This window comes from Hyperoodon ampullatus, assembly GCF_949752795.1.
Source record: "Hyperoodon ampullatus genome assembly, chromosome: 16".
Lineage (NCBI taxonomy): Eukaryota > Metazoa > Chordata > Mammalia > Artiodactyla > Ziphiidae > Hyperoodon > Hyperoodon ampullatus.
The window spans coordinates 45,494,779-45,522,407 of record NC_136929.1 but is presented as its reverse complement, the minus strand read 5'-3'; the positions used below and the strand labels follow the sequence as shown (position 1 = coordinate 45,522,407).

The window sequence follows — 27,629 nt, the reverse complement described above, 5'->3', positions numbered from 1 at the left end:
TTCAGCCCATAACAGAATATATTTTGTGCTCTTTATTGACAATTAAAGCAATATCCTACATGGTTGTCTTCTGTAACTAAATTATCTTACTATAAATGCCCCCACCATCAACAATGTGACCTGTCAAATTATTTCATTGTATTGGCAGAAATATACACTAAGAACGTGTATTTTCATAAAACTCTTAATAGTTTACAATTGCTTAAAAATACCAAAAGAATTTATTTATCTTGCAAAATTATGAGGCCCCAACTTTAACCTCCATGACTTAATGGTTCCAACTAACACCATGTTGGTTGTGTTGTTAATTTTGTTGCATAATAAACATTTTTATATATTTATAATATACACTTAAAAAATAAAATGTAGTTGAATTAATAACTAATACTGAATATCTAAAATATATATCCAACTTGCTAATACATTTTAATTGGCATTTTTGGAAGTCTATAGCATAAGGAGGTTGATGGAAGCCTCTGAAAATGCTTTTTGCTTGTTACAGCAGATGAATTTGAAATTTTCAAACACTATGCATTTCCAGGTGGCAGCTACCTGGAACTTAAGCGTTCTAAGTGCTCACAGTAGGTGAATAAAAGAAAAGCATTCAGTATTTAGTAAGGCATTTATCATAAAATGTTGGAAAGTCAAGAGGAATTGAAAACCAGGAGATGTATTTGACTAGACAAATATTTGGGCCAGACCAAGGTATTACTAGCTAAAAGCAAACAAACAGTCTTAAAAGCAGAGAGGTCTATAAAACAGAGCAAACAAAAACTCGAATATAAAACATCAAAGAATGCTCCTGAAAGGTGAAAACGTGGAAATGGAAAAAGTGAAAAAAATTAAAAATGGGCAATCATTAAATCCACTCTGATAATACACTGAATATTGTCCTTTCTCAAGAAGCTAATTTCATTCCCAGCAGTTCCAGGAATAGTCTCTAATCTAGAGTAGTAGCTCTTGAATAGTGGTCTAAGATTTTCTGGAAAACCTATGAATTTATCATTAAAGAAAGATTGGAATACACAGAAACTTAGGTGAGGTTCCCAGCAAGCACCAGGAAAAAGTACCAAAGAGAAAGGGACATTTACTTTAAGGTACCTGACAAAGGAGAGATCTAGACAACATTCTAGGCCACAGCTGCCACTTCCCACAGAATCTACCACACAGCTCTCAGCTGACTGCTGAAGGCTAGGAGGTGGGGGAAATGAGAAAAAGGAAATCAGAAGAAAATGAGCCAAAAAGGATTTTTCTCAAGGAAATAAAATCTGGGGAGGACAGAGTAAGGGAGTAGGAATCAAGAGCCACATTTTACAGCATATCATGATCTACACACTGAAGTGTAGCTGGAGATGACAAGTAAGCTGTTGGATATGCAAGTGTGGAGCTCAGAAGGAATATTAATCTGGGATATAAATCTGTAAGTCATTAATGTAACGATGCTATTTAAGCCCTTGGAGACTAAAGAGATCACCTAAGGAGAAGCTACAGAGAGAAAAAAGAGAAGGACTCAGTATTAGGCTAATAATAAAAGCAATACTTAGAGGGTGCATAGAAAAAGGGGAGGAAGTTGCATATATAAAGAGAGGAGACAGTTGGGACAGAAGTCAGATGTGAGTGAGGTAACCGGGGCTACACCAAGACACAGAAACCACATCTGGGACCAGCAGCAAGACAGAGCACAGTTTCTGACAGAGTAATCACACAACACATGCTTGTTAAATGAATGAGTGAATAAGTGAGTTACAGACTATTCTAGCATAGTATCTCTAGAATTCAGAGTTAACTATCTAGGGAAAAATGGAAATATATGGAAGAGCTATAATACCTTAAGAAAGACATGGGCTAAACAAGGTGACACTGTAAATTTACCTTGGTATTATTTTAATAAACTCCAAAACCCCCAAAGTTTGGTCATATTTTCTATTCATTAATAAAATACCATTCCAAATTAATAATGAAACAGGTTAATGTGAAATAATCAATAAAACCATCATAGATTAGAGTTCATTAATTTCAACTGTTTAGACAAGGGAAAAACGTATTCAACCCTTAGAAGTCCATAAAGGAAAGAGATATTACAATGGTATACAGAAATACAATAATGATCCAAAATATTTTCACTGAAATACAACAGAAAAGCTGTAAGCCATTATCTGTTAGCAAAGAAGCAGCCCTAATGAAGTAGATTCTTGAAAACTGTCACACGGGTAAGCTCATTAGTTACAATGAAAGCTCCCCCTGTTGATCCAGGAGTACCTAATGGCCAGGATTTGTTATGTCTCAAAAACAAAGGTACTTTTAAATTCATGTGATAGCTCACTGAGGAGATATCAAATCTGGAAACTTTCAAATGATGATGTATAATATAAGAGCACTGAAATTTTCCAAAGAAAACATAGACTTATTTCATCCAAAACATTACATTAATTCCTTTAAAATCTCATCCATTAATAGGGTAATAAACTCATGAAAAGATATCTACCTCAACTATCACCTACACTGTAAAAAAAATCTCTCAGTGATGGCTTTTCTATTTGAAATATGAAGTTGGCTGCTCCCTGTGAAACACATTCTCAGTACCTGCTGGCCCATACACATATCCATGCCTCCGCTATAAGAGATGAAAACTAAAACCCCCAAAGGCCCCAGAATGCCCCACAGAAACACCAAAAAAGAAAACAAACAGAAGAATATCATTACGAAGTTACAACTCTGCAATCAAACCCTTATGAAAGTTAAATATTTTTCAAAAGCAAAATATTGTAATATTTATACAGCATTTTAAGTACAATCAAATGAGTCAAAATAGATAAATGACATTTATCTTAATTCATAGCAAAACCTGCTGGAAAATATATTATGCAATAAAAAATACATCTGAAAGAGAAGTATGTTCCAGCTTACTATTTTGTTTTAGAACTAGTAGGAAAAATAGTAAAGTGACCAGAAATGCAAACTGTTATTATGAGAAAATGCCCACATTGATTTTATTTTTCCTAAAAACCTAATGCTGATGTAAGCTATTAAACTCAACCGTCTTTTCCCCAGAAAAAGAAATTCCTCTATATTTTAAGGCACTTGAAGGTAGCACTTCTTCATCTAGTACTCTGTTGCTTATCAAGCTTAATATTCATCAAGAACAGGCATTTTCAATTCTTTTTCATCCCATTTCCTTAAATTTTATTCCAGATTCCACAAATCTCATTTTAAGAAAGGTGCCTTCCTTGAGTTAATGAACTAATCACTTAAAAGCTATTGTGAGTATCTGTGAGTTTTTTTTTTTTTTTTTTTTTTTTTTTTTTTGGCAGTACACAGGCCTATCACTGTTGTGGCCTCTCCTATTGCGGAGCACAGGCTCTGGACACGCAGGCTCAGCAGCCATGGCTCACAGGCCTTGATGCTCCGTGGCATATGGGATCTTCCTGGACTGGGGCACAAACCCATGTCCCCTGTATCAGCAGGTGGACTCTCAATCACTGTGCCACCAGGGAAGACCTCTGTAAGTTAGCTTTAATGTTCTTTTCCTCTGTGCCTTTTTGCCCAGTCTCACATTGTTTAATATGAGAAGATGATTTGGATTATTTTCCCTCCTTAAATTCCCTTAAAACACTTACACCTATATATAAGGACATTATCTTCTTATGCCATAAACATTTTAAGGTAGCACAAGGGCAGAGTAAGGAATAATCCATTAGAACATTAGGATGCAAGGGGGAAAAGTTAAAAGACTTATTTTTTGCCTTAAAAATCCAGATAAATTGTTTCCAAAATTTTTTTTCAACAGACTATATGAGATATACACTTCAAAGAAACATGTATCACAGGAAAAAGTGTGAAAGAACATCTCATCCAATCACATGTCTCTCTGCAAAAAAAAGTGCTACAACCCTCACTTTATAGAACAAATAATTTAAACAGGGTTTGAGGACAGAAGAAGCAAGAAGAACTACAATCCTGCAGCCTGTGGAACAAAAGCCACATTCACAGAAACAAAGACAAGATGAAAAGGCAGAGGGCTTTGTACCAGATGAAGGAACAAGATAAAACCCCAGAAAAACAACTAAATGAAGTGGAGATAGGCAACCTTCCAGAAAAATAATTCAGAATAATGATAGTAAAGATGACCCAGGACCTCAGAAAAAGAATGGAGGCAAAGATCAAGATGATGCAAGAAATGTTTAACAAAGACCTAGAAGAATTAAAAAACAAACAAACAGAGATGAACAATACAATAACTAAAATGAAAACTACACTAAAAGGAATCAATTGCAGAATAACTGAGGCAGAAGAACAGATAAGTGACATGGAGGAAAGAATGGTGGAATTCACTGCCACAGAAAAGAATAAAGAAAAAGAAAGAAAAGAAATGAAAATAGCCTAAGAGACCTCTAGGACAACATTAAATGCAGTGATATTCACATTATAGGGGTCCCAAAAGGAGAAGAGAGAGAGAAAGAACCAGAGAAAATATGCGAAGAGATTATAGTCGAAAACTTCCTTAACATGGGAAAATAAATAGCCACCCAAGTCCAGGAAGTGCACAGAGTCCCACACAGGATAGACCCACGGAGAAGCATGCTGAGACACATAGTAATCAAATTGGCAAAAATTGAAGACAAAGAAAAATTATGGAAAGCAGCAAGGGAAAAACAACAAATTACATACAAGGGAACTCCCATAAGGTTAACAGCTGATTTCTCAGCAGAAACTCTACAAGCCAGAAGGGAGTGGCATGATATACTTAAAGTGATGAAAGGGAAAAACCTACAACCAAGATTATTCTAGCTAGCAAGAATCTCATTCAGATATGATGGAGAAATCAAAAGCTTTACAGACAAGCAAAAGCTAAGAGAATTCAGCACCACAAAACCAGATTTACAACAAATGCTAAAGGAACTTCTCTAAGTGGAAAACACAAGAGAAGAAAAGGACCTACAAAAACAAACCCAAAACATTTAAGAAAATGGTAATAGGAACATACATATTGATAATTACCTTAAACGTGAATGGATTAAATGCTCCAACCAAAAGACACAGGCTTGCTGAATGGATACGAAAACAAGACCCATATACATGCTGTTTACAAGAGACCCACTTAAGACCTAAGGACACATACAGACTGAAAGTGAGGGGATGGAAAAAGATATTCCACGCAAATGGAAAACAAAAGAAAGTTGGAGTAGCAATACTCGTATCAGATAAAACAGACTTTAAAATAAAGAATGTTACAAGAGACAAGGAAGGACACTACATAATGATCAAGGGATCAATCCAAGAGGAAGATATAACAATTATAAATATATATGCACCCAACATAGGAGCACCTCAAAACATAATGCAACTGCTAACAGCTCTAAAAGAGGAAATCAACAGTAACACAATAACAGTGGGGTACTTTAACACCTCACTTACAACAATGGACAGATCATCCAAACAGAAAATTAATAAGGAAACACAAGCTTTAAATGACACAATAGATCAGGTGGATTTAACTGATGTTTACAGGACACTCCACTCCAAAACAGCAGATTTCACTTTCTTCTCAAGTGATTTCTTCACTGAAGAAATCAAAGAGGAAACCAGAAAATACCTAGAGACAAATGACAATGAAAACACGATGATTGAAAACCTATGGGATGCAGCAAAAGCAGTTCTAAAAGGGAAGTTTATAGTTATACAAGCCTACCTCAAGAAACAAGAAAAATCTCAAATAAACAATCTAACCTTACACATAAAGGGACTAGAGAAAGAAGAACAAACACAACACAAAGTTAGGAGAAGGAAAGAAATCATAAAGATCAGAGCAGAAGTAAATGAAATAAAAACAAAGAAAACAATAGCAAATATCAATAAAAATAAAAGCTGGTTCTTTGAGAAGATAAACAAAATTGATAAACCACTAGCCAGATTCATCACGAAAAAGAGGGAGAGGACTCAAATCAATAAAATTAGAAGTGAAAAAGGAGAAGATACAACAGCCACAGTAGAAGTACAAAGCATCCTAAAGACTACTACAAGCAACTCTATGACCATAAAATGGACAACCTGGAAGAAATGGACAAATTCTTAGAAAGGTATAACCATCCAAGACTGAACCAGGAGGAAAAACAAAATATGGACAGACCAATTACAAGTAATTAAATTGAAACAGTGATTAAAAATCTTCCAACAAACAAAAGTCCAGGACCAGATGACTTCACAGGTGAATTCCATCAAACATTTAGAGAAGAGCTAACACCCAGCCTTCTCAAACTTTTCCAAAAAATTTCAGAGGAATGAACACTCCCAGACACATTCTATGAGGCCACCATCACCCTGATACCAAAACCAGACAAAGATACTACAAAAAAAAAAAAAAAATTACAGACCAATATCACTGATGAATATGCATGCAAACATCCTCAACAAAATATTAGCAAACAGAATCCAGCAACACATTAAAAGGATCATACACCATGATCAAGTGGGATTTATTCCAAGGACGCAAGGATTCTTCAATATATGCAAATCAATCAACGTGACACACCATATTAACAAACTGAAGAATAAAAAGCATATGATCATCTCAATAGATGCAGAAAAAGCTTTCGACAAAATTCAACACCCATTTATGGTAAAAACTCTACAGAAAGTGGGCAGAGGGGGAAACTTACCTCAAAATAATAAAGGCCATATACGACATACACACAGCAAACATCATTCTCAATGGTGAAAAACTGAAAGCATTTCCTGTAAGATCACGAACAAGACAAGGATGTCCACACTCACCACTATTATTCAACATAGTTTTGGAAGTCCGAGCCACGGCAATCAGAGAAGAAAAAGAAATAAAAGGAATACAAATTGGAAAAGAAGGAGTAAAACTGTCACTGTTTGCAGATGACATGATACTATAAATAGAGAATCCTAAAGATGCCACCAGAAAACTACTAGAGCTAATCAATGAATTTGGTAATGTTGCAGGATAAAAAATTAATGCACAGAAATCTCGTGCATTGCTATACACTAATGATGAAAAATCTGAAAGAGAAACTAAGGAAACACTCCCATTTACCACTGCAACAAAAAGAATAAAATACCTAGAAATAAACCTACCTAGGGAGACAAAAGACCTGTATGCAGAAAACTGTAAGATACTGATGAAAGAAATTAAAGATGATACCAACAGATGGAGAGATATACCATGTTCTTGGATTGGAAGAATCAATATTGTGAAAATGACTCTACTACCCAAAGCAATCTACAGATTCAGTGCAATCCCTATCAAATTACCAATGGCATTTTTTACGGAACTAGAACAAAAAATCTTAAAATATTTATGGAGACACAAAAGACCCCGAATAGCCAAAGCAGTCTTGAGGGAAAATAATGGAGCTGGAGGAATCAGACTCCCTGACTTCAGACTATACTACAAAGCTACAATAATCAAGACAATATGGTACTGGCACAAAAACAGAAAGATAGATCAATGGAACAAGATAGAAAGCCCAGTGATAAACCCATGCACCTATGGTCAAGTAATGCATGACAAAGGAGGCAAGGATGTACAATGGAGAAAAGACAGTCTCTTCAATAAGTGGTGCTGGGAAAACTGGACAGCTACATGTAAAAGAATGAAATTAGAACACTCCCTAACACCATACACAAAAATAACTCAAAATGGATTAGAGACCTAAATTTAAGACCGGACACTATTAAACTTTTACAGGAAAACATAGGAAGAACACTCTTTGACATAAATCACAGCAAGATGTTTTTTGACCCACGTCCTAGACTAATGGAAATAAAAACAAAAATAAACAAATGGGACCTAATGAAACTTCAAAGCTTTTACACAGCAAAGTAAACCACAAACAAGACAAAAAGACAACCCTCAGACTGGGAGAAAATATTTGCAAATGAATCAACGGACAAAGGATAAATCTCCAAAAAATATAAACAGCTCATGCAGCTCAATATTATAAAAGAAACAACCCAATCCAAAAATGGGCAGAAGACCTAAATAGATACTACTCTAAAGAAGACATACAAATGGCAAAGAAGCACATGAAAAGCTGCTCAACATCACTAATTATTAGAGAAATTCAAATCAAAATTACAGTGAGGTATCACCTCACACCAGTTGGAATGGGTATCATCAGAAAATCTACAAACAATAAATGCTGGAGAGGGTGTGGAGAAAAGAGAACCATCTTGCACTGTTAGTGGGAATGTAAATTGATACAACCACTATGGAGAACAGTATGGAGGTTCCTTAAAAAACTAAAAATAGAATTACCATATGATCCAGCAATCTCACTACTGGATAGCCAGGTCATGGAAGCAACCTAAATGCCCATCGACAGACGAACGGATAAAGAAGATGTGGTACATATATATAGTGGAATATTACTCAGCCATAAAAAGCAACGAAATTGGGTCATTTGTTGAGACGTGGATGGATCTACAGACTGTCATACAGAGTGAAGTAAGTCAGAAAGAGAAAAACAAATATCGTACATTAATGCATATATGTGGAATCTAGATAAATGGTACAGGTGAAGTGGTTTGCAGGGCAGAAATTGAGACACAGACGTAGAGAACAAATGCATGGACATCAAGGGGGGAAAACGGTGGGTGTTGGGGTTGATGGTGTGATGAATTGTGTGATTGGAATTGACATGTATACACTGATGTGTATAAAATTGATGACTAATAACACCCTGCTGTATAAAAAATAAATAAAATAAATTCAAAAAAATAAACAGGGTAGGAAATGATAAAAGTGATTTTTTTTTAATTTACGAAGAAAAATTCACTATAATACCGGAAAAAGCTATCCTTCTTTAAGTTGACAAATGACCATTGGCCTATACAAAAAGAATACAGATACTCTCCCTGACCAAATGAGATGTCTTCCAAAATGTATATCTATACATTTGTATATATTCACACAAATGTGTACTCGTAAATTCATATTTTTGTGAGGCAAGTAAAGTTTTTTTCCCGCAGAACTGATGTGGTATATAACGTGGATGTTTCAGATGTTCAAAAACCTGCATAAGTTATATTCAAACAAAATATAAATAATAAGCCTATCCTTTCTCTGACCCTTTCTGAAACCAGATTTAAGCCCACAGCAGGGGCTAAGAAGGAGCTTAGAAACTGATGTATTAGGAAGGAGTGACTGGAATCTATGGCAGTTTGGTGCCTACTGGGGCAAAGGAAGCAGGCTCTACTTGCAAGGTAGGCAGATGGAGATTCAGAATCAGGCCAAGGGGTACACTGACTACAGGTGCTTGGCTCAGATGCATAATCATCCCAGGTGCTTATGAATGACTCATCCAAAGAGAACTGCACTAGACACAGTGGAAGTGGCTTAGCAGCAGAGGGTGGGGCTAGCAGGTATTCAGAAGGTTTAAACTGCAAAACTTCCAATGCAAGAACATGGTATATCTCTTCATCTGTTTGTATCATCTTTAATTTCTTTCATCAGTGTCTCATAGTTTTCTGCATACAGGTCTTTTGTCTCCTTAGGTAGGTTTATTCCTAAGTATTTTATTCTTTCTGTTGCAATGGTAAATGGGAGTGTTTCCTTAATTTCTCTTTCAGATTTTTCATCATTAGTGTATAGGAATGCACGAGATTTCTATGCATTAATTTTGAAACCTGCAACTTTACCAAATTCATTGATTAGCTCGAGTAGTTTTCTGGTAGCATCTTTAGTTTTCTCTATGTATAGTATCATGTCATCTGCAAACAGTGACAGTTCTACTTCTTCTTTTCTGATTTGGATTCCTTTTTCTCCTCTGATTGCTGTGGCTAAAACTTCCAAAAAGATGCTGAATAAGAATGGTGAAGAGTGGGCAACCTTGTCTTGTTCCTGATCTTAGTGGAAATGGTTTCAGTTTTTTACCATTGAGAAAGATGTTGGCTGTGGGTTTGTCATATATGGCCTTTATGATATCGAGGTAAGTTCCCTCTATGCTTACTTTCTGGAGAGTTTTTATCATAAATGGGTGTTCAATTTTGCCAAAAGTTTGTTCTGCATCTATTGAGATGATCATATTGTTTTTCTCCTTCAATTTGTTAATATGGAGAGATATACCATGCTCTTGGAATGGAAGAATCAACATTGTGAAAATGACTATACTACCCAAAGCAATCTACAGATTCAATGCAATTCCTATCAAACTACCAATGGCATTTCTCACAGAACTAGAACAAAAAATTGCACAATTTGTATGGAAACACAAAAGACCCCGAATAGCCAAAGCAATCTTGGGAAAGAAAAATGGAGCTGGAGAAATAAGGCTCCTGGACTTCAGACTATACTATAAGCTACAGGAATCAAGACAGTATGATACAGGCAGAAAAACAGAAATATAGATCAATGGAACAGGATAGAAAGCCCAGACATAAACCCACACACATATGGTCACCTTATCTTTGATAAAGGAGGCAAGAATATACAATGGAGAAAAGACAGCCTCTTCAATAAGTGGTGCTGGGAAAACTGGACAGCTACATGTAAACAAATAAAATTAGAACACTCCCTAACACCATACACAAAAATAAACTCAAAATGGATTAAAGACCTAAATGTAAGACCAGACATTATCAAACTCTTAGAGGAAAACATAGGCAGAACACTCTATGACATAAATCACAGCAAGATCCTTTTTGACCCACCTTCTAGAGAAATGGAAATAAAAACAAACAAATGGGACCTAATGAAACTTAAAAACTTTTGCACAGCAAAGGACACCATAAACAAGATGAAAAGACAACCCTCAGAATGGGAGAAAATATTTGCAAACGAAGCAACTGACAAAGGATTAATCTCCAAAATTTACAAGCAGCTCATGCAGCTCAATATCAAAAAGCAAACAACCCAATCCAAAAATGGGCAGAAGACCTAAATAGACATTTCTCCAAAGAAGATATACAGATTGCCAACAAACACATGAAAGGATGCTCAACATCGCCAATCATTAGAGAAATGCAAATCAAAACTACAGTGAGGTATCACTTCACACTGGTTAGAATGGCCATCATCAGAAAATCTACAAACAATAAATGCTGGAGAGGGTGTGGAGAAAAGGGAGCCCTCCTGCACTGTTGGTGGGAATGTAAATTGATACAGCCACTATGGAGAACAGTATTGAGGTTCCTTAGAAAACTAAAAATAGAACCACCATATGTCCCAGCAACCCCACTACTGGGCAGATACCCAGAGAAAACCATAATTCAAAAAGCAACATACACCACCATGTTCATTGCTGCACTATTTACAATAGCCAGGCCATGGAAGCAACCTAAGTGTCCATCGACAGGTGAATGGATAAAGAAGATGTGGCACATATACACAATGGACTATTAATCAGCCATAAAAATAAACAAAATTGAGTTATTTGTAGTGAGGTGGATGGACCTAGAGTCTGTCATACAGAGTGAAGTAAGTCAGAAAGAGAAAAACAAATACCGTATGCTAACACATATATATGGAATCTAAAAAAAAAAAAAATAGTTATGAAGAACCTAGGGGCAGGACAGGAATAAAAACCCAGAGGTAGAGAATGGACTTGAGGACATGGGGAGGGGGAAGGGTAAGCTGGGGCAAAGTGAGAGAGTGGCATGGACATATATACACTAACAAATATAAAATAGATAGCTAGTGGGAAGCAGTCACATAGCACAGGGAGATCAGCTCAGTGCTTTCTGTCCACCTAGAGGGGTGACATGTGGAGGGTGGGAGGGAGACGCAAGAGGGAGGAGATATGGGGATATATGTATATGTATAGCTGATTCACTTTGTTATAAAGCAGCAACTAACACGACATTGTAAAGCAATTATACTCCAGTAAAGATGTTAAAAATAAAACAAAACTTCAAAACTACGTGTTTTTGTATATAGGGCCTCACTATCCAGTCAAAAAATTAAACTCATAGCTCCAATAATGACAATTGATAAAGTAAATGTCCTACAACTTTCTATTTTTAAAGTGACATATTCAGTATGAAGACAGTGACAAAGTGGCAAGTATATTCAAATAAAAGCCATTATTTTCTGCACCAACTGAAGACCCAGAGCACGAAAATCTTTTCTGTAAAAGCACAAACCTTTACTAGCTTTGTCCAAATGTTCCAAATCATCCACAAAATTGAGGATATCAGGGTAGTTTTCTTCACATATTTGCACAAGAAAATGAAGTAGTGTTGTTTTCTGATCTGCTGATTTTGTGTCCTTTAGCTAAATAGAATGAGAGGGAGAAAAAATACAGAGTCAAAAATATTTTATAGTCTCTCTACTTAAATAATGTTAATACTGTTTTTTATAGATAAGAAATAAATGAGCTGTAAAATTAGTTAATGCTATTTTTGAAAAGCCACTATTTAAACACTTGAAAAGCTACTCTTCATATACTGTTGCTTGGTCTAAGTCATTAATATTTACTGTAAAGAAGGAATAAGCTTAATTCAATCTAGTACGCAATGTTTCATGGGGGAAAAAAAATATGGTGAAATGCCCAGGAAAACAGGACAACCTAGGAACGTATATAATATCAGCACTTAAAACAATCCCACATGCTTGCTCATTGTTTTATTTGGCACAGATTTATAGAATGCCTACTAGGTATGGCAGGAGTCGGAGACGCAACAATAAGTCATTCCTCAAGAAGCCATTTAGTGTGGGGAGGGGAAAAAAAAAGAAAATATGAATTTCCCCTGTGTGACAAAGAGTATAGTAAAAATAATCATAGAGTATGCCTAGGAGGACAGGGCACCTGAACTGAACACCAGCAGGCAGGAAGTTGTATGGGTTGGGGAAGGGAAGGAAAAAACTCAAAGGCACAGTATCAGAGGCAGATGGAGCAGCATTTGAAAAAGACCATAGATGAGGAAGAAAGTAGCACTTTAGAGGAGTCCAAGTGACTCCAAAATAAAAGTACATGTTGCGGGGAGGGGGAAGTAGGGAGAGTAGAAAGAAATATGAGGAGAAGGCCAGAAAATTAAAAGAAAGGCAGACCATGCTATGGATATAGGATTCTGATCCCTAAGAACTGGGAGGTTTAAACTAGATGAGAGCTAATCAGACCTACATTTTAGAAAGCTCCTTCTAGTACAGTGTGGATAAAAGATCAGAGCAAGGGTAAGAACAGAGCAGGAAGAATAATTTTAAAAGCTGTAGCAATAATCCAGGCAGGGAAAGAAAACAGCCTGAGATGAGGTAATGCCTTAGGCATGAGATAATGGGACAGGGTGGGCATGGAAACCCACATGATGACATCTATTGAAACTGGACAGAAAAAGAATTAGAAAAAGATTTGGGTGGGGTGGAGAAAAAAGAATTGTTTCAGTTTGGGACAAGTGAACTTGAAGTTTCTGAGTAACATCTAAGTGGAGACGTTGGGAAAGGATACAGATATATATAGGTGTAGAACAGTGTTCTCAACCTTTTTTTCATTATTGCTGGCTAAGTTTTTTTAGGCATATTTTTCCGAATCATTTGCACCTATGAAATTTTAAAATGATGCATATACTGTATATCTGTTTATGTATTGCACGTACATCTGTGCTTTACACATAAAAACAGTAAGATAGGAAAGATATTTTTGCTCCCCGAGAACCAATTTTCCATCCCTTGAGGGTAATAAACTGTAGAGAATACATAGTGAGAACTTAGAGGAGTGAACTATTCTAGGAGTACCGGTTTGTCAGCTCTTAGCCTCCAAAGCTAAAAAGTTGACTAAATAAACACAAATAAGTACACAGAATAAAAGCAAGGAGAACAGAGGCTTGAAGAGAAGACCAGGATGGACCAATCCTAATCTGAAAAGGCCGAGGAATGAATCAGAAGGGAGAAAGGGCTAGGCTACAACCTAGGTACAAATAGAGGTCAGCTTAGGTTTTGTGAGTGATGGGGGTAGGGGGTGTTGGGTGTGAACACAGGGCAAACACACAATCTGATAGTGTTCCCTACAAATGAGTAATCATCCAGATCAGATACATATATAAGGGGAGAAAAAATCACTCTTTTCACACCAGGATTTAATTTAGAGTTGGGAATTCTTGGTATACTTAACTGTGCACAACCCTACTGCTTCCTTTCCAACAATTTCCTACCTTAAAATAAGTGTATACACACACATACACATATATATCCATATGTATTTTTTTTCAAATTCTATGTCACTAAATATTATATCACTATCAGAAAAATATCAAATGAAAGTTACTATCTGATTGTGGCAGAAGGAGATATTCTGTGCCATCACAAATATTAACACACATGACTTATTAATGCACAAACTATCTTGTGCCTGGAAACACAGAGCTACCCTACTATAGACAGCCAGGCTTTCACATGATTATTCTTATAACAGGTTCAAATGCTGCATTGGCCTATTCAGCATGCAAACCATTCAGCAGCAATGGTTCCTGGCACTTTAAAAACTGACTCATATGAACAGAGTCCATTATTTGATGCCTCTTAAAAGGAACATAAATCACAACATTCATCTGAGTGTTCGGAAAAATTATTCCTCAAAAACTGACTCTGATCACTTGCTAGACTGATTGCCACTAACGTGTGAACAACCTGCTAATAACACTAAAACTGGCCTTTAACTAGCTACGTCGCCTTGGGCAAGTTACTGGACCTCAGATTCACATAAATGAAGTGAGAATATGAAACTGGACAGAAAAAGGAAACTCTAAATTCACTTTCCACTCCAAAAATATTAAATATACTTTACAGTGGACTTGTGTTAGTAGACATTGCAAAATCTATTTTTAAAAAATACTAGAATAAAAATGAAGAAACCTAGTTATAATCTCAGTTCAGAAGTTATTTTTTCATGCTTGCGTCAGTTAAAATCTTTCGGTTTCAACTTTCACATATACTGAGAACGTTAATCCGATTTATAAAAGTTACCTTTCAACTCTACAATTTCATCCATACTATCATCTTTAATGGATAAGGCTAGGGTAAAAGTAGCAAACTTTCACAAATATAATAGTTTTCCCTGGTACAACCAAGAGTCAGTATAAAAACTATCTTTTGATGTTAATTTTGCTACTTTTTTAAAAGCACTCTAATGGTTAACTCTTCTGTTCCCCCACCTCCCTCTTTATAGCAATGACTGGAGAATACTGTTCCTTCGGTGGACTCCCAGTTTCTGACTGTCACCAGTTTACACTTTTCTTATCATCCTCCGTCATGTGAAACTAGACACATGTCCTGTGTGGAATGTTGATTAAGACAAGCACCTGGAAAGAGCTTTCCAGGGCTATTTGTGATATAGCTAAATGGCCAGCAATTGCTAGGATTAATATATCAAGAAATCTCTATGATCCAACAATAAGCAACTGGATCAATCTTGATCTTTATTCATGAGCAATAAGAATTCAGAATTAGAATTCTGGAACATACTATAGGTTATAGCATCTACCAATTTAATAAATGTTAAGGATGCAGGTGAAACACAGATTCAAATATTTAGAGGCAATCATAAAGCTAAACACTAACTTATGGAGGAGGTTGCTATCCTGGCTGTACTATTGAAAACATCAACTGGTTAGCAACTCACATACTGGTCACAGTCTAATATTTAAAATATACTCACTGAATAATAAATAGAAGTAGAAGTCTCCCATCCCTCCAGAATCTATATTTAACAACCAGGAGACTTAAAAAAAAAAAACACTCAAATTTCCAAATAAATAAATCTGAAAATATACCTAATAAAAGATAAGAAGTTAAGAAACACAGAGAGTGACCATTTGTTGACAATGCATGGTTACTTACAAACTACTAGTTGATCTAAATTCCAGGACAGAGATTCTTCATTCAGTTCCTAACGTTCTCAGGAAAAACTGCACAGTGCCAGGAAGGTATTCTTCCCGCCTCAATTACTCTATTCCCTTCCTTAGTTCCTTCCCCAAAATCACTTAAAAAAAAAAAAAAACCCAAAACAAAAACCAATCAACAAACAAAAAAACCCTCCCAGAAAGTACATGAAAATGTATGAAAGCATAGCAAAATATATTTATCACAGTCTTCATCTACTTGCTCAATATTTTTTCACCTTTTGATAAACATTAACAATAAAAAGGGCACACTCTATTTCTACTAATTATTCATATCATACATAATCAGCGATTGAGCTAGAACAAGGAAAGCTTGAGAGATGGTGCTAATTTTGTTGAAGAGAAAAAACAACTTGAGCATACTCTGTAGTGCTAACTCTTGGAAAGAAAATGAAGCTAAAATATCTGGTTTAAAAATTTATTCTTAAGTTTAAAAAATATGCTTTTTTAAAAATTTTCACCGACATTGCTTGACAGGATTCCTTTGGTATCACTGTCAAGAGATTTATCTTACTGATGAGTAATCGTCACTGTTAAGGAGAATTTCTTGTTTATATATTGTTTCTTTAAGGAACATTTAATGTGGCATAGATGCCAAATAAACAAAAAGATGGATGGAGTTTCTTCAACCGCTCTGTTCATTCCAGACAAAATAATGTTAAAAGCAGATCCTGTAATAAATCATGGCCTAGTTGTCAGTCTGGATAGCACTCCTTTGTAGCTACAATGCAAGGTTTGGGAATATTTTTAAGCTATTCAGCACGAATTTGGATGACATTTAAAGAAAATTCCATTGTTTTAGTCACAAGAAAGAAAATTCCTAAAATAAAAACTAAGTATCGTCTTGGTGATTTTCAGAATCCAAAGAACTACAACCACTTACACTCTGAATAATAAAACTTTATCTTAAGAATACTGTCAAATTTGTAGCTGTTCCCCATTATCATGTTCCTATACTTCAATTACGTTATCCAGACAGCACTGACTCTTTGGATGTTGTAGACATTGCTGAACACCAGAAAAATGACAAAATTATGAGGGTCTGTAATGGCTACATGAACATTCTAGAAGACCCTACCTTGTAAACAGTATGAATGCTGAAGACAACAGCAGCCACTCTTATTTGTGTGGCACTTACTAGGAGACGGGGATTGGCCAAATAATACAATACCTGTTAAGTGCTTGAAACACACACCATCCCTATGAAGAAGGAACTGGTATTATACGCACTATTAAGAGGGCAAAAGAGATGTGAAACATCATGTAGCATACCCCAGATCACATAGCTACTATCCAGTAGAACCAAGATTTATTTGAACACACTTTGTGTGAATCCAAAATTCTTAACCACTATAAAATGCAGTTCTCTACAAAATCTTTATTTAATATAGATTATTATGCATAAAAAGAAACAAAATTCTCAAAAACACAGTGTATAAAAATAGTAGTAAAACAGTAAAATAGTGTTCATTAATGCAATTAAAAATACTGAAGCCCTATAACCTGCTAATTCTAGCCTGGAAAGCCTCTACACCCTTACCCTGAGGTCACTTCTAGTTCTAAAAGCATGGCATTCTTTCTATTGTTTTATCTATACAATTAATAAAATGCTACCTGAATCTTACCTCAAATGCAAAGTCTCTCCATATTGCTAATAGATCAATGCTCACAAAATATGATAAAAATATGGTTGAATGAAACTGTGAAGTTTCATCTTTAACAGACCCAACCAAGTATATTTACTAACATCATATTCCATCTTAAATCATTTGCAGAATAAAGTGCTTTGTATACGTTTGAAACATCTCTAAATGTAAGTTACATGTATCCACATGGAAATGGATGTGTGAATATGAACTGCCAAAGAATATATCATAATTGCTCAGATATGAAGCTCAAAAAGTCAATGTGTAGGTTCAAATTCACTAGTGAAACCAACTACAATTATAGAACGAACTGTTTCCTGATATGTGTAAATACATTTGTAAAAAACAATCACTGTGCTGATTAAATTTTTCAAAAATACTGTGTATCCCTCCAAAATGAATGGAAATTTAAAATCTTAACATAAATTAAACAATATGATTTGCATCATCTATGTCACTGCCATAACTATTAATACCTATAATAAAACTTTCATAGTGATTTTAAAGATAGGTAGCAATAAACTAATATCAGGTAAAATAGATATTAGATAAATTTATAGCATTCACATATTAAAAAACATTTATTGCTTAGTTTTCATTTTAAAATGAGAGTTGAAACATTAAATAAGGAAGAAAATGCTTTAAATAATTCAGCTTCTTTAATTAAACTGATTTCTACTATATCTCCATAGACACACTATCTCTGAATTATATTTTAAATATATTTCTCTTGGATTTTAGTGAGCACTTCAGCATGAAAAGCGTTTTTGCATTTTAGTAAAATTTTATCTTATTGCATCATTATATTGTTCAATGTTCTATTTATTTACACTATTCCCTTATTCCACAAGAGACTTAAAATAGCTCAGTGTTCTTTAGTTAATATAAATGGATCAAATACATTAATTTTAAATTAAATGGTTTTTATACCTCTTATTTTTTTTAACAGACTTTATATTTTAGAGCAGTTTCAGCTTTAAGACAAATTGAGCAGAAAAGACAGATTCCCATATACTCTCCCCTCCACATACACAAGTTCCCCTATCAGTAACGTTTTGCATTAATGTGTTACATTTGTTAAAATTTATGTACCACTACTGATGATATTGATACATTATTAACTATTAATTATCAATCTCATTTACTTTTGGGTTCACTCTGTGTTCTAAAGTTGTATGGGTTTTGCCAAATGCATAATGTCACGTACCTACCATTACTGAGTCATAGGGAATAGTTTCACCATCCTGAAAAATCCCCTGTCCTCCACCTATTCATCTCTTCCTTCTTCCCCCTCCCCCAAAACCTCCAGAAACCACTGATTTTTTTACTATCTCTATAATTTTGTCCTTTCCAGAATGTCATATAGTTGGAATCAGAGTATGGAGGCTTTTCAGATTGGCTTCTTTCACTTAGTATTATGCATTTCTCCATGTCTTTTCTTGGCTTAAGAAATTCTTTCTTTTTATGACTGATTTAATACTCTATTGCAGGGGTACCCAACGCTCAGGCCACAGACCAGTAAGAGTCCGCGGCCTGTTAGGAACCTGGGCGCACAGCAGGAGGTGAGCAGCGGGGAGGCGAGCAAGCGAAGCTTCATCTGCCACCCCGTCGTTCCCCATCGCTGGCCTATTGTATGACTATACGTATGCGTCGTTCCCCATCGCTGGTCTATTGTATGACTATACGTATGACTATATCAGTGAGTTTTATCCATTCAGCTATTGAAGGACTTCTCGAGTTGCTTCCAAATTTTGGCAACCACGAATAAAACTGCTATAAACATTTGTATGCAGGTTTTCTACTCCTTGGGGTAAACAGGAATGTGATTACTGAATCCTATGTTAAATCTATGTTTAGCTTTGTAACTGCCAGTCTTCTAAAGGTGCTGTACTATCTTGCATTCCTTTCATCAGTGAATGAGTGCTCCTGTTGTACCACATCCTCAGCAGCATTTGGTGCTGTCAGTGATTTGGATTTTAGCCATTCTAATAGATGTGTAATGGTGTCTCATTTTTTTAAACTTGCAATTCCCTCACAACATATGATGTTGAGTATATTTTCATAGTTATTTGCCATTTGTAAATCTTCAGTAAGATGTCTGTCCAGATCTTTTTTTTTTAAATTGGGTTGTTTTCTTATTGTTGAGCTTTAGAGTTCTTTGTATATTTTGTATACAAGTCTTTTGTCAGGTGTTTTGCAAAGATTTTATCCCACTCTATGGACTGTCTTTTCACTTCACAGAGCAGAAGTTTTTAAATTCAAATAGTGGCTAACTTATAAATGTCCAGTTTTTCCAGCATCGTTTCTTTAAAAAACTATTCTTTTCCATTGAATTACCTTTGCTGCTTTGTCCAGGATCAGTTGACTATACCTGTGTGGGTCTATTTCTGGGCTCTCTATTCTGTTCCACTGATTATCTATCTTTCCCCCCCCGCCAATACCACAGTTTTGATTACTGTAATTTTAAAGTAAGTCTTGAAGTCAGTCCTTCCCCTTCCTCCTTCTCCTTTTCTTCCTCCTTCTTCAGTGTCATACTGACTATTCTGAGTCGTTCATATATCCATAAAACATTTAGAATCAATCTGTCAATACCCACAAAATTACTTGCTGAGATTTTGATTGGAATTTCATTGACTATATGGATCAAGCTGGGAAGAACTGACACCTTAACAATATTGAATATTCCTTTCCATGAACATGGGATATCTATTTCTTTATCAGATCTTTTTTTTAATTTCTTTCATCAACGTTTTGTCATCTTCCTCATACAAATATTGTAGAAAAATTTTGGTCCTAAAGTAAATGATATTCCATTTTTAATTTCAAATTCTAATTTTTCATTGCTGATATTAAAAAAGTAGTCAATATTTTAATGCCAATCTCATATCCAGAAACCTTGTTCTAATTGCTTATTAGTTCCAGAAGGTGTTTTTCTTTCTTTCCTTTTTCTTTTTTTTTTTTTTTGGTCAATTTTGGGGGATTTTCTACGTAGGCAATCATTTTACCTACGAGCAAAGCCAATTTTATTTATTCCTTCCCAATCTGTATACTTTTATGTCCTTTTTTTGTCTTGTTGCATTAAGCCAGGACCTCCAGTACAATGCTGAATAAAAATGGTGAGAAGGGACATGTTTCCTTGTTCCTGATCTTAGGGGAAAAATATTTAGTTTCTTATCATTAAGTATGATGCTCTCTATAGTTTTTATAGATGTTCTTTATCAACTTAAGGAAATTCCCCTGTATTTCTAGTTTGTTGAAAGTTTTTGTCATGAATGGGTATTGTATTTGATTAGCTGTCTTTTCTGCATATATTGATATGATCAAATGGTTTTTCTCCTTGAGATCCTATTGATTTGATAAATTACATTAATTGATTTTCAAATGTTAAACCAGTCTTCCATACCTGGAATATATCCCTCTTGGTCATGGTATCTAATTATTTTTGTATATTGTTGGCTTTGATTTATAATATTTTGTTGAAGATTTTTGCATCTATATTCATAAGAGATATTGGTCTATATGTTCCCTTTCTTGTAATGTCTTTGTCTGGTTTTGGTGTGCACTCATTTCATCATCAGACTCTTCCCTGCTACTTAAGCACATATGTTCACAAATACTGTTGGCTAAGTATTACTATATAGATAATAGTGTTGCATATTTTGTCTCTGATCCAGACCTTTGATAAAAGAAAGCTTCCTAGAGTATCAGGAATGGGGTATCTTGTTTAATTTTTTATTTTCATTTATAAAATGTGCAAAAACAGGAGACTAGATTGAACCAAAGATGGCTGGTAAGATTCATTACTACCTCTGATGGGTAGTAGCTATCTCTAAGCAAGGTGTTAAGGAGGATTCTGAGGCTGTCTGCTTCAGGGAAAGGACGTTTGACAGATTAGCAATGCTGGTTTTGAGAGTGGTGAGACAACAGCACAAAAGCAGTGCATTTGCTGTTCATGAGCAAAGCCACTTATCTTTTATAATTTGATTAAAGGAATAATTCTAATTTACAATGTTTAATAGTAACTGAAAAAACAAAAGTAATGTGAATAAATTTACCAAAAACACTACTTAGTAAAGCTAATTAAATAATTCCTGGAAAATGCTATAGACTAAATGTGTTAACAAATGAGTCAAAGAGGGTTAAGGACTCTAAATAGTTTCACATTGCTTTGGAAGTCAGTATTTTTCAGTGATTTAATTGGCTGGATGTAAAATAAGAATGGCATTTGTTATCTGTAAGTCTTTGGCCAAAAACTGCTTTATTTTAGAAGGGTGCCAAAACTTACTAGGGTGGTTTTCCAATCTGATAAAGAATAAAAAGCCCTCTAAAATCCTTATAAAACACTAAATGCAGATGGAACAATGGATTTGTTTGGGAGAAGTCTTTCTTAAAAATAACTTCATGGAGTAAAGGAAAAGGTGATATACAAGAATCAAAATTTCACAAAGATTCACAGTGGCAACCCACGTGACTGTGACAGGCTTATGAAATAGAAACTGTCTGTGACAGGCAGAGGGATCTGCCTCCTGCTTTTCATAATCACTGAAACTCTACTTTCCAAGGTCAAGTCCTGCAAAATAACTCAGAACACTGACCATCAACTTGTGCCTCAACTTCCACCATGTGCCTCAGATTCATACTCCTTTCACTCCCTTTCTTCCCTTTCAGAATAATGTCCAGCGTGGCATGAAAGAAAAGCAGCAGCTTTGGAAATATTTTCACCTCTCATACTTAAGTGAGGAAGTAGAGTTGTTTCATTTCTTTTTTTTTTTTTGCGGTACGCGGGCCTCTCACTGTTGTGGCCTCTTCCGTTGCGGGGCACAGGCTCCGGACGCGCAGGCTCAGCGGCCATGGCTCACGGGCCCAGCCACTCCACGGCATGTGGGATCCTCCCGGACAGGGGCACGAACCCGTGTCCCCTGCATTGGCAGGCAGTCTCTCAACCACTGCGCCACCAGGGAAGCCCGAGTTGTTTCCTTTCTGATTTTGTTCTTGTGTTGGTTAGGTTTTGCTTTTGTGTGTTTGTTGGTTGGTTGGTTCCAGGCCACCAATTGGGGGTTTTTTATTCTGGGATAAGTAAGCAGGGCAGAAGACAGACAAAGTGATTTTCAGCTCAGTCTGTGCATTAAAATCACCTGGGGGAGCTTTTTTAAAATGCCACTAATCAGGATCCACATGCATACATGCTGAAGTAATTGACCTGACGTGAGGCTAATGCATCAGTATTTTTTAAAGGGCACTGTGGGTTGAGAATCGATGTCCCACAAGGAGAGCTGTTCGCAACTTTAAGAAATCACTCAGTAGAGTTGGTGACAGCATTAAAGAATGAGGAAACTAAACATTTTTTCTAAAAACTCTTCCCCATCACAGCTTTGGTGAAGTTATTCTACTTTTGGTTAGCCTATGCTTGTGAAAGAAATATACAGACCAGATAAGAATTTCATGCACTAGAAAAGATAACTTAGACAAAAATCAATCTGACCTGCCACCACTGCCTTTTATCACCTAACTCCCAACACCAACAGCCCCATTACTATGTATCCTTTGATAATTTCACCTTTGAGAGGAACTAACTGCATATTCTATTGATAACAGAAAATTTCCTACAAAGTAATGATATGGATAAATTTATAGAGGAAATCAATAGTGAATTTTTCTGCAATTTCCCCCACAAATAACAGTATAAACTGATAGAAGTAAGTTATTACAATTGGTAAACTCTTTCAAAATTTATATTTACTATCCCAATACAGGTAGTCACTTTATTTAGTTACATAGAACAAAGAGCTACAATTTACAGCTCCATCATCCAGTTGTACTGATTGAGATGATTTGTTACTCAGGAATCAAACATTTCAGTAGACATTAGTAAACATTATCAAACACATGTTATAGTCATTGTGCATGGATTAATAACATCTGCTTTTTAAATAACAAGTTAAAATCATCTCATATATTTAATATGGTGTTGAACTTTGATGGTTGAGTCAACTCATTTGTTGCTAGAATGCTGATCTACTTGGCTCTACACACAGATTCACTACAATTACTAATTTCACCACTAATGACATACACATTTTTCTAGGTGGGCATTTTGGTCAGGCAAGCACCTACTATTTGCTGCTTGTATTTCTAAGGATACGAATTAACCAATAGCAGGTCCTGAAAAAAGAAGATAATCTCAAACTGCTTATTATCCAAATTTATCTAAAGTTTAGTAATATCTTTGGAGGATTTTATGAATGACAAGCAGTCTGTCCATTCTTCTATATAGTCTGAGGTTTATCCTTTTAAAAAGCCAAGTCGCCAGAAAGCAAGGTATTGAATACTTACACTATTTTGATTAAACTAGGGATAGCATTACTGTAACTGAAAAGTACATATGTATCTTACTATGAGGGTTCTCTTGGAGTGTTACCCCATAAGAGGCTCTGAGTACATATGTGTTGGGGGAGGGGAGGGGAAGAGCAGAGAAGGGGAGATGGTTCTAAAAGAAAGAACCTCATGAAATGGATTTTTTCATTTGCTGTTTAAAAGAACACTGCTCAACACTGTATTTTCCCTTTATAATGACACAAACGCAAAATTTCTCATGAAGTTCAGCTTTGGCTAATAAGAGAAACCACAATTTTTAGCTCATGAAAAGTTTCATGACCATGTTTTGCACTTCACTTTTTCCACCAGAAAGCCTCAAACCTATACGTCTACTTTAATTTATGTTTACATCTTAATACATTCTAGTCTATGGTTACATTATATCTCATATTTTACTTTTATATTTATTTATCACAGATCCTATCGAATCTTTAAGTAAAAGAAAGTAAAATCTTTTCTCTCTGAACTCATTTATTGTTGTTAGTCATCTCAATTACAAATGTATACAAAGATATAATATAAACCCTAAAACCAAACTACAATGCATACAGGATTCATGACTCATGTATTTATTTCTAAACAACACAGAGTTAACAATTTAATATGAATTTTCACACACTGTTCATACTTAAGCTAAATTTATAAAGGGCATTTAAAAGTAAAGATTTTGGATATAGAATAGTAAATGTCATATAATTACCCAGCATGTTCGAACAGATTAAAATATTACCCTGTCTTTCTACTGTCAAATAAATATGGAATTCCCTGTGTGGGGGCTTATCATCAAACCAAACGCTTTACACTTGGTGTGAAAATCACAATTGTCAGTGATCAAGCTGCTACTTCTGATGACAAACATGATGAGATATCATCTTGTTCAATATATGCTTTCGACTTGACATGTAGGCTAATAAAAAATATGAAGTTGTAGTATTTATTTTGTTTCTTGTACAACATAAGGCTCCTTATAGGGATGATCAAAATAGCCAGTACTGTTGACTGAAAATACAGTCAACTCTATTACCTGGAGACAGATTAACTGGTTTGTAGCATGACTATAGTAAAATAGTAGCATGCATTGTATTTGTAAGAGGTTTTAAATCACTATGCATCAGTGACTGTATATAAACATGAGAGGATTTCTATTTTCAGCTATATAATAACATTGTCTCTACACAACACTGTATGTACTGCATTGTGTCTACTGCACTGTTATCCATTCAACAGCTATTTGTTCAGTATTTACTATGTACCAAGTACTGTATTAGGGAATTCCACCTCATTAATCAGACCTAGTCTCTTGTCTACACTTCTCTTTCAAGGCAGAAATAAGGGAGGGCACGTGGTCAACTTCTTGTGAGTTGGCTGTAGTTCTGAGATGCAAAATCTAAAGAGGAACAGACACTTGGCACTATGAAACAACTCCAGTAGGTCTGTACGTGTGGAATTAACTTCTCCCCCACCTCGCTCCTCAACCTGTTTTTTTTTCCTTTGCTTCCCTTCTCAGAGAAAGCCTGAACCTGGCAGTCTTACTTGCCTCCTTATCCTTCAGCCTCCAAGTTCATAATCACCATGCCCTGACAATAACTAGATGTTCCTTAAATGTGTACACTTCCCTCCATCCCCTTTCCCCTTCTACGCCTTTACCTCTACCTTAGCTCAGACCTCCAACATCTCAAAGCACAGTGACAGTTTCATAGTGGACACTCAAATATTTGGTAAAACATTTGAATAAGGCAGCTTCAGTCAGATGCCTTCTAAGACACTGAGGTAAGGTAGGAGAAGGACACACCAAAATCAGCCTGAACTCATTTCTCTTTTGAGCAACTACTTCAAACATGTCAGTAGCAAGGAGTTATCTTTGACCCCTGCCTTTTTCCTTCACCATTCCCATCTATCTTCTCAGCTCCATTTCCTCTGGCATCCTCCCAGGTCACATGACACAGGTGAGCCAATCACCGAGTCTCTCCCCACGATACCCCCCACCCCCAACCCAGCGCTGTCCAATAGAACTTCCAGCAATGATGGAAATGTGCCCTATTTGCTGCCAGCATGTATGGACACTGACTCACTTGAAACATGGTAAGTGTGAGGAATTAAATTTTTAATTTTATTTAAATAGTAATTGATTTAAATTTAAATTTAAATATGTATGGCTAATGGTGACAGTACTGGGAAGTGCAGCTTACCTTTCTTCCATACTGCTGTTAGAATTATCTTCCTGGAACACAGATGATAATATCACTTGACTTACAGAAGTAACATGTCTCCATAAAACCTTCAGTATAAGGTGTGACATTTGAAGCTCTTCACCATCTGGACCCATTTACTATCACATTTCCATTTTCTCCACTCCTCTCCCATCCAGGCTCCAACTGTGCCATGATATAACCCTTAATGTGAACTGTTGACACTTGCTTAGAATGCCCTTTCCTCTCAGGGAACATCCATTCATCCTTCCAGATCCAGCTCACATTCCTGATCCTCTCTGAGTGTGAAACTGCCCTTCCTTAGCCAAGTTAGCCACTCTCTCTTAACTCTGCTGCCATAACTTTAGTACAGAGGGCCATTAAAATATCTAAGCATAACTAATGGCTTACATGTGAAAAATATGAGTCCCATTATCCCAGGTAAATATTAATCACATACATTAAATGAGATGATCAGGCCACGCATTTGGCACAGGGGTAAGTAAGCACTCTATAAATGTGCAGTCTTTAATACATGTATTATGAATCACATCATAATACTTGCTAGGAATCTTAACTGAACACAGCAGGCTAAGAAAACAAGGAGAGGAAAATAAAAAGATGGAGATGGGAGAGGGGAAAAGCTCACAAGTCACCGATACCAACAGAAAGCATAAGCCAGGGAAACTGTGTAAGAAAAGCCATGAAAGCACGAAGAGATCAACTATTCAGTAAACCCATGGCTAAACCTGAACTTGTTTCTCACCTTCGAATCTAACTGGTAATCGCAATAATCAAATTCCTTAATCAGGGAGCGTAGATGTTACGAGGTCAAGAACAAGAGAAAGCTTTTCTTGTGATGTGTAACTGAGAAGAATTTGTTGTAAGCTGATCAATAAAGCACTATTACTATGGTCCACTTCTTAAGACAGAGTTCTGTTATGTACAACACTGAACACATTTGCTGTAAGAAAATTTAAACAATGGAAGAACCTGGAAGAAAAAAAAGTCTCTAAACTTACTCAATTTTCATCCCCTCTAAAATTATATTTAGATAGAAGCATTTCAAAATAATTAATGACATCCGAGTTATGTCTATTCCTAATATAATGATTTTCTCTTTATATAACGCAGTCTCACTTTTCTCTCCCTTTAGTCAGCTTTCAAAAAAGAAAAATGCAAAGAAATATTTAAATAGTTAAAGGTAAAGATTTTAGTGGCAATTCCAAGCAATGCTCAATATATATACTATCATATGCAGGTATTTATATTGAATGCATATTAGGTTTAAATAATATTTTGATGTCCCATTTCATCAGTTTGAGAAAGCACAGGTTTACAACATAATTTTGCTGTTAAACAAAATCCTTCAGTTGAATTTGCAGATCAGAGAAAATTAACATTTGGATTTAGTTCAGAGGCTGAGTTGAGCTCAGTTCACTCTGGGTTTGAGCTGATGGTTCAGTTTAAGTTCTTGACAATGAGCACATCAAAATAAAAAATAAGTAATGTAATCAGGGCTGACATTTAAGAATAAGTGTTCAGGCAAATTATATGTTCTGAA

At 35.6% G+C, this 27,629-nt stretch overlaps 1 protein-coding gene across 1 annotated transcript in view; it reads right to left on the bottom strand.

The window, feature by feature from the left end:
* DIAPH3 (diaphanous related formin 3) overlaps nt 1-27,629 on the bottom strand; it is a gene marked incomplete at both ends in the record, with an annotated part of 534,203 nt that overhangs the window by 209,120 nt on the left and 297,454 nt on the right. The window contains one exon of the mRNA XM_079721707.1: nt 12,106-12,235. Coding sequence (XP_079577833.1) covers nt 12,106-12,235 — 130 coding nt within the window. The remainder of the gene's footprint in view (nt 1-12,105; nt 12,236-27,629) is intronic.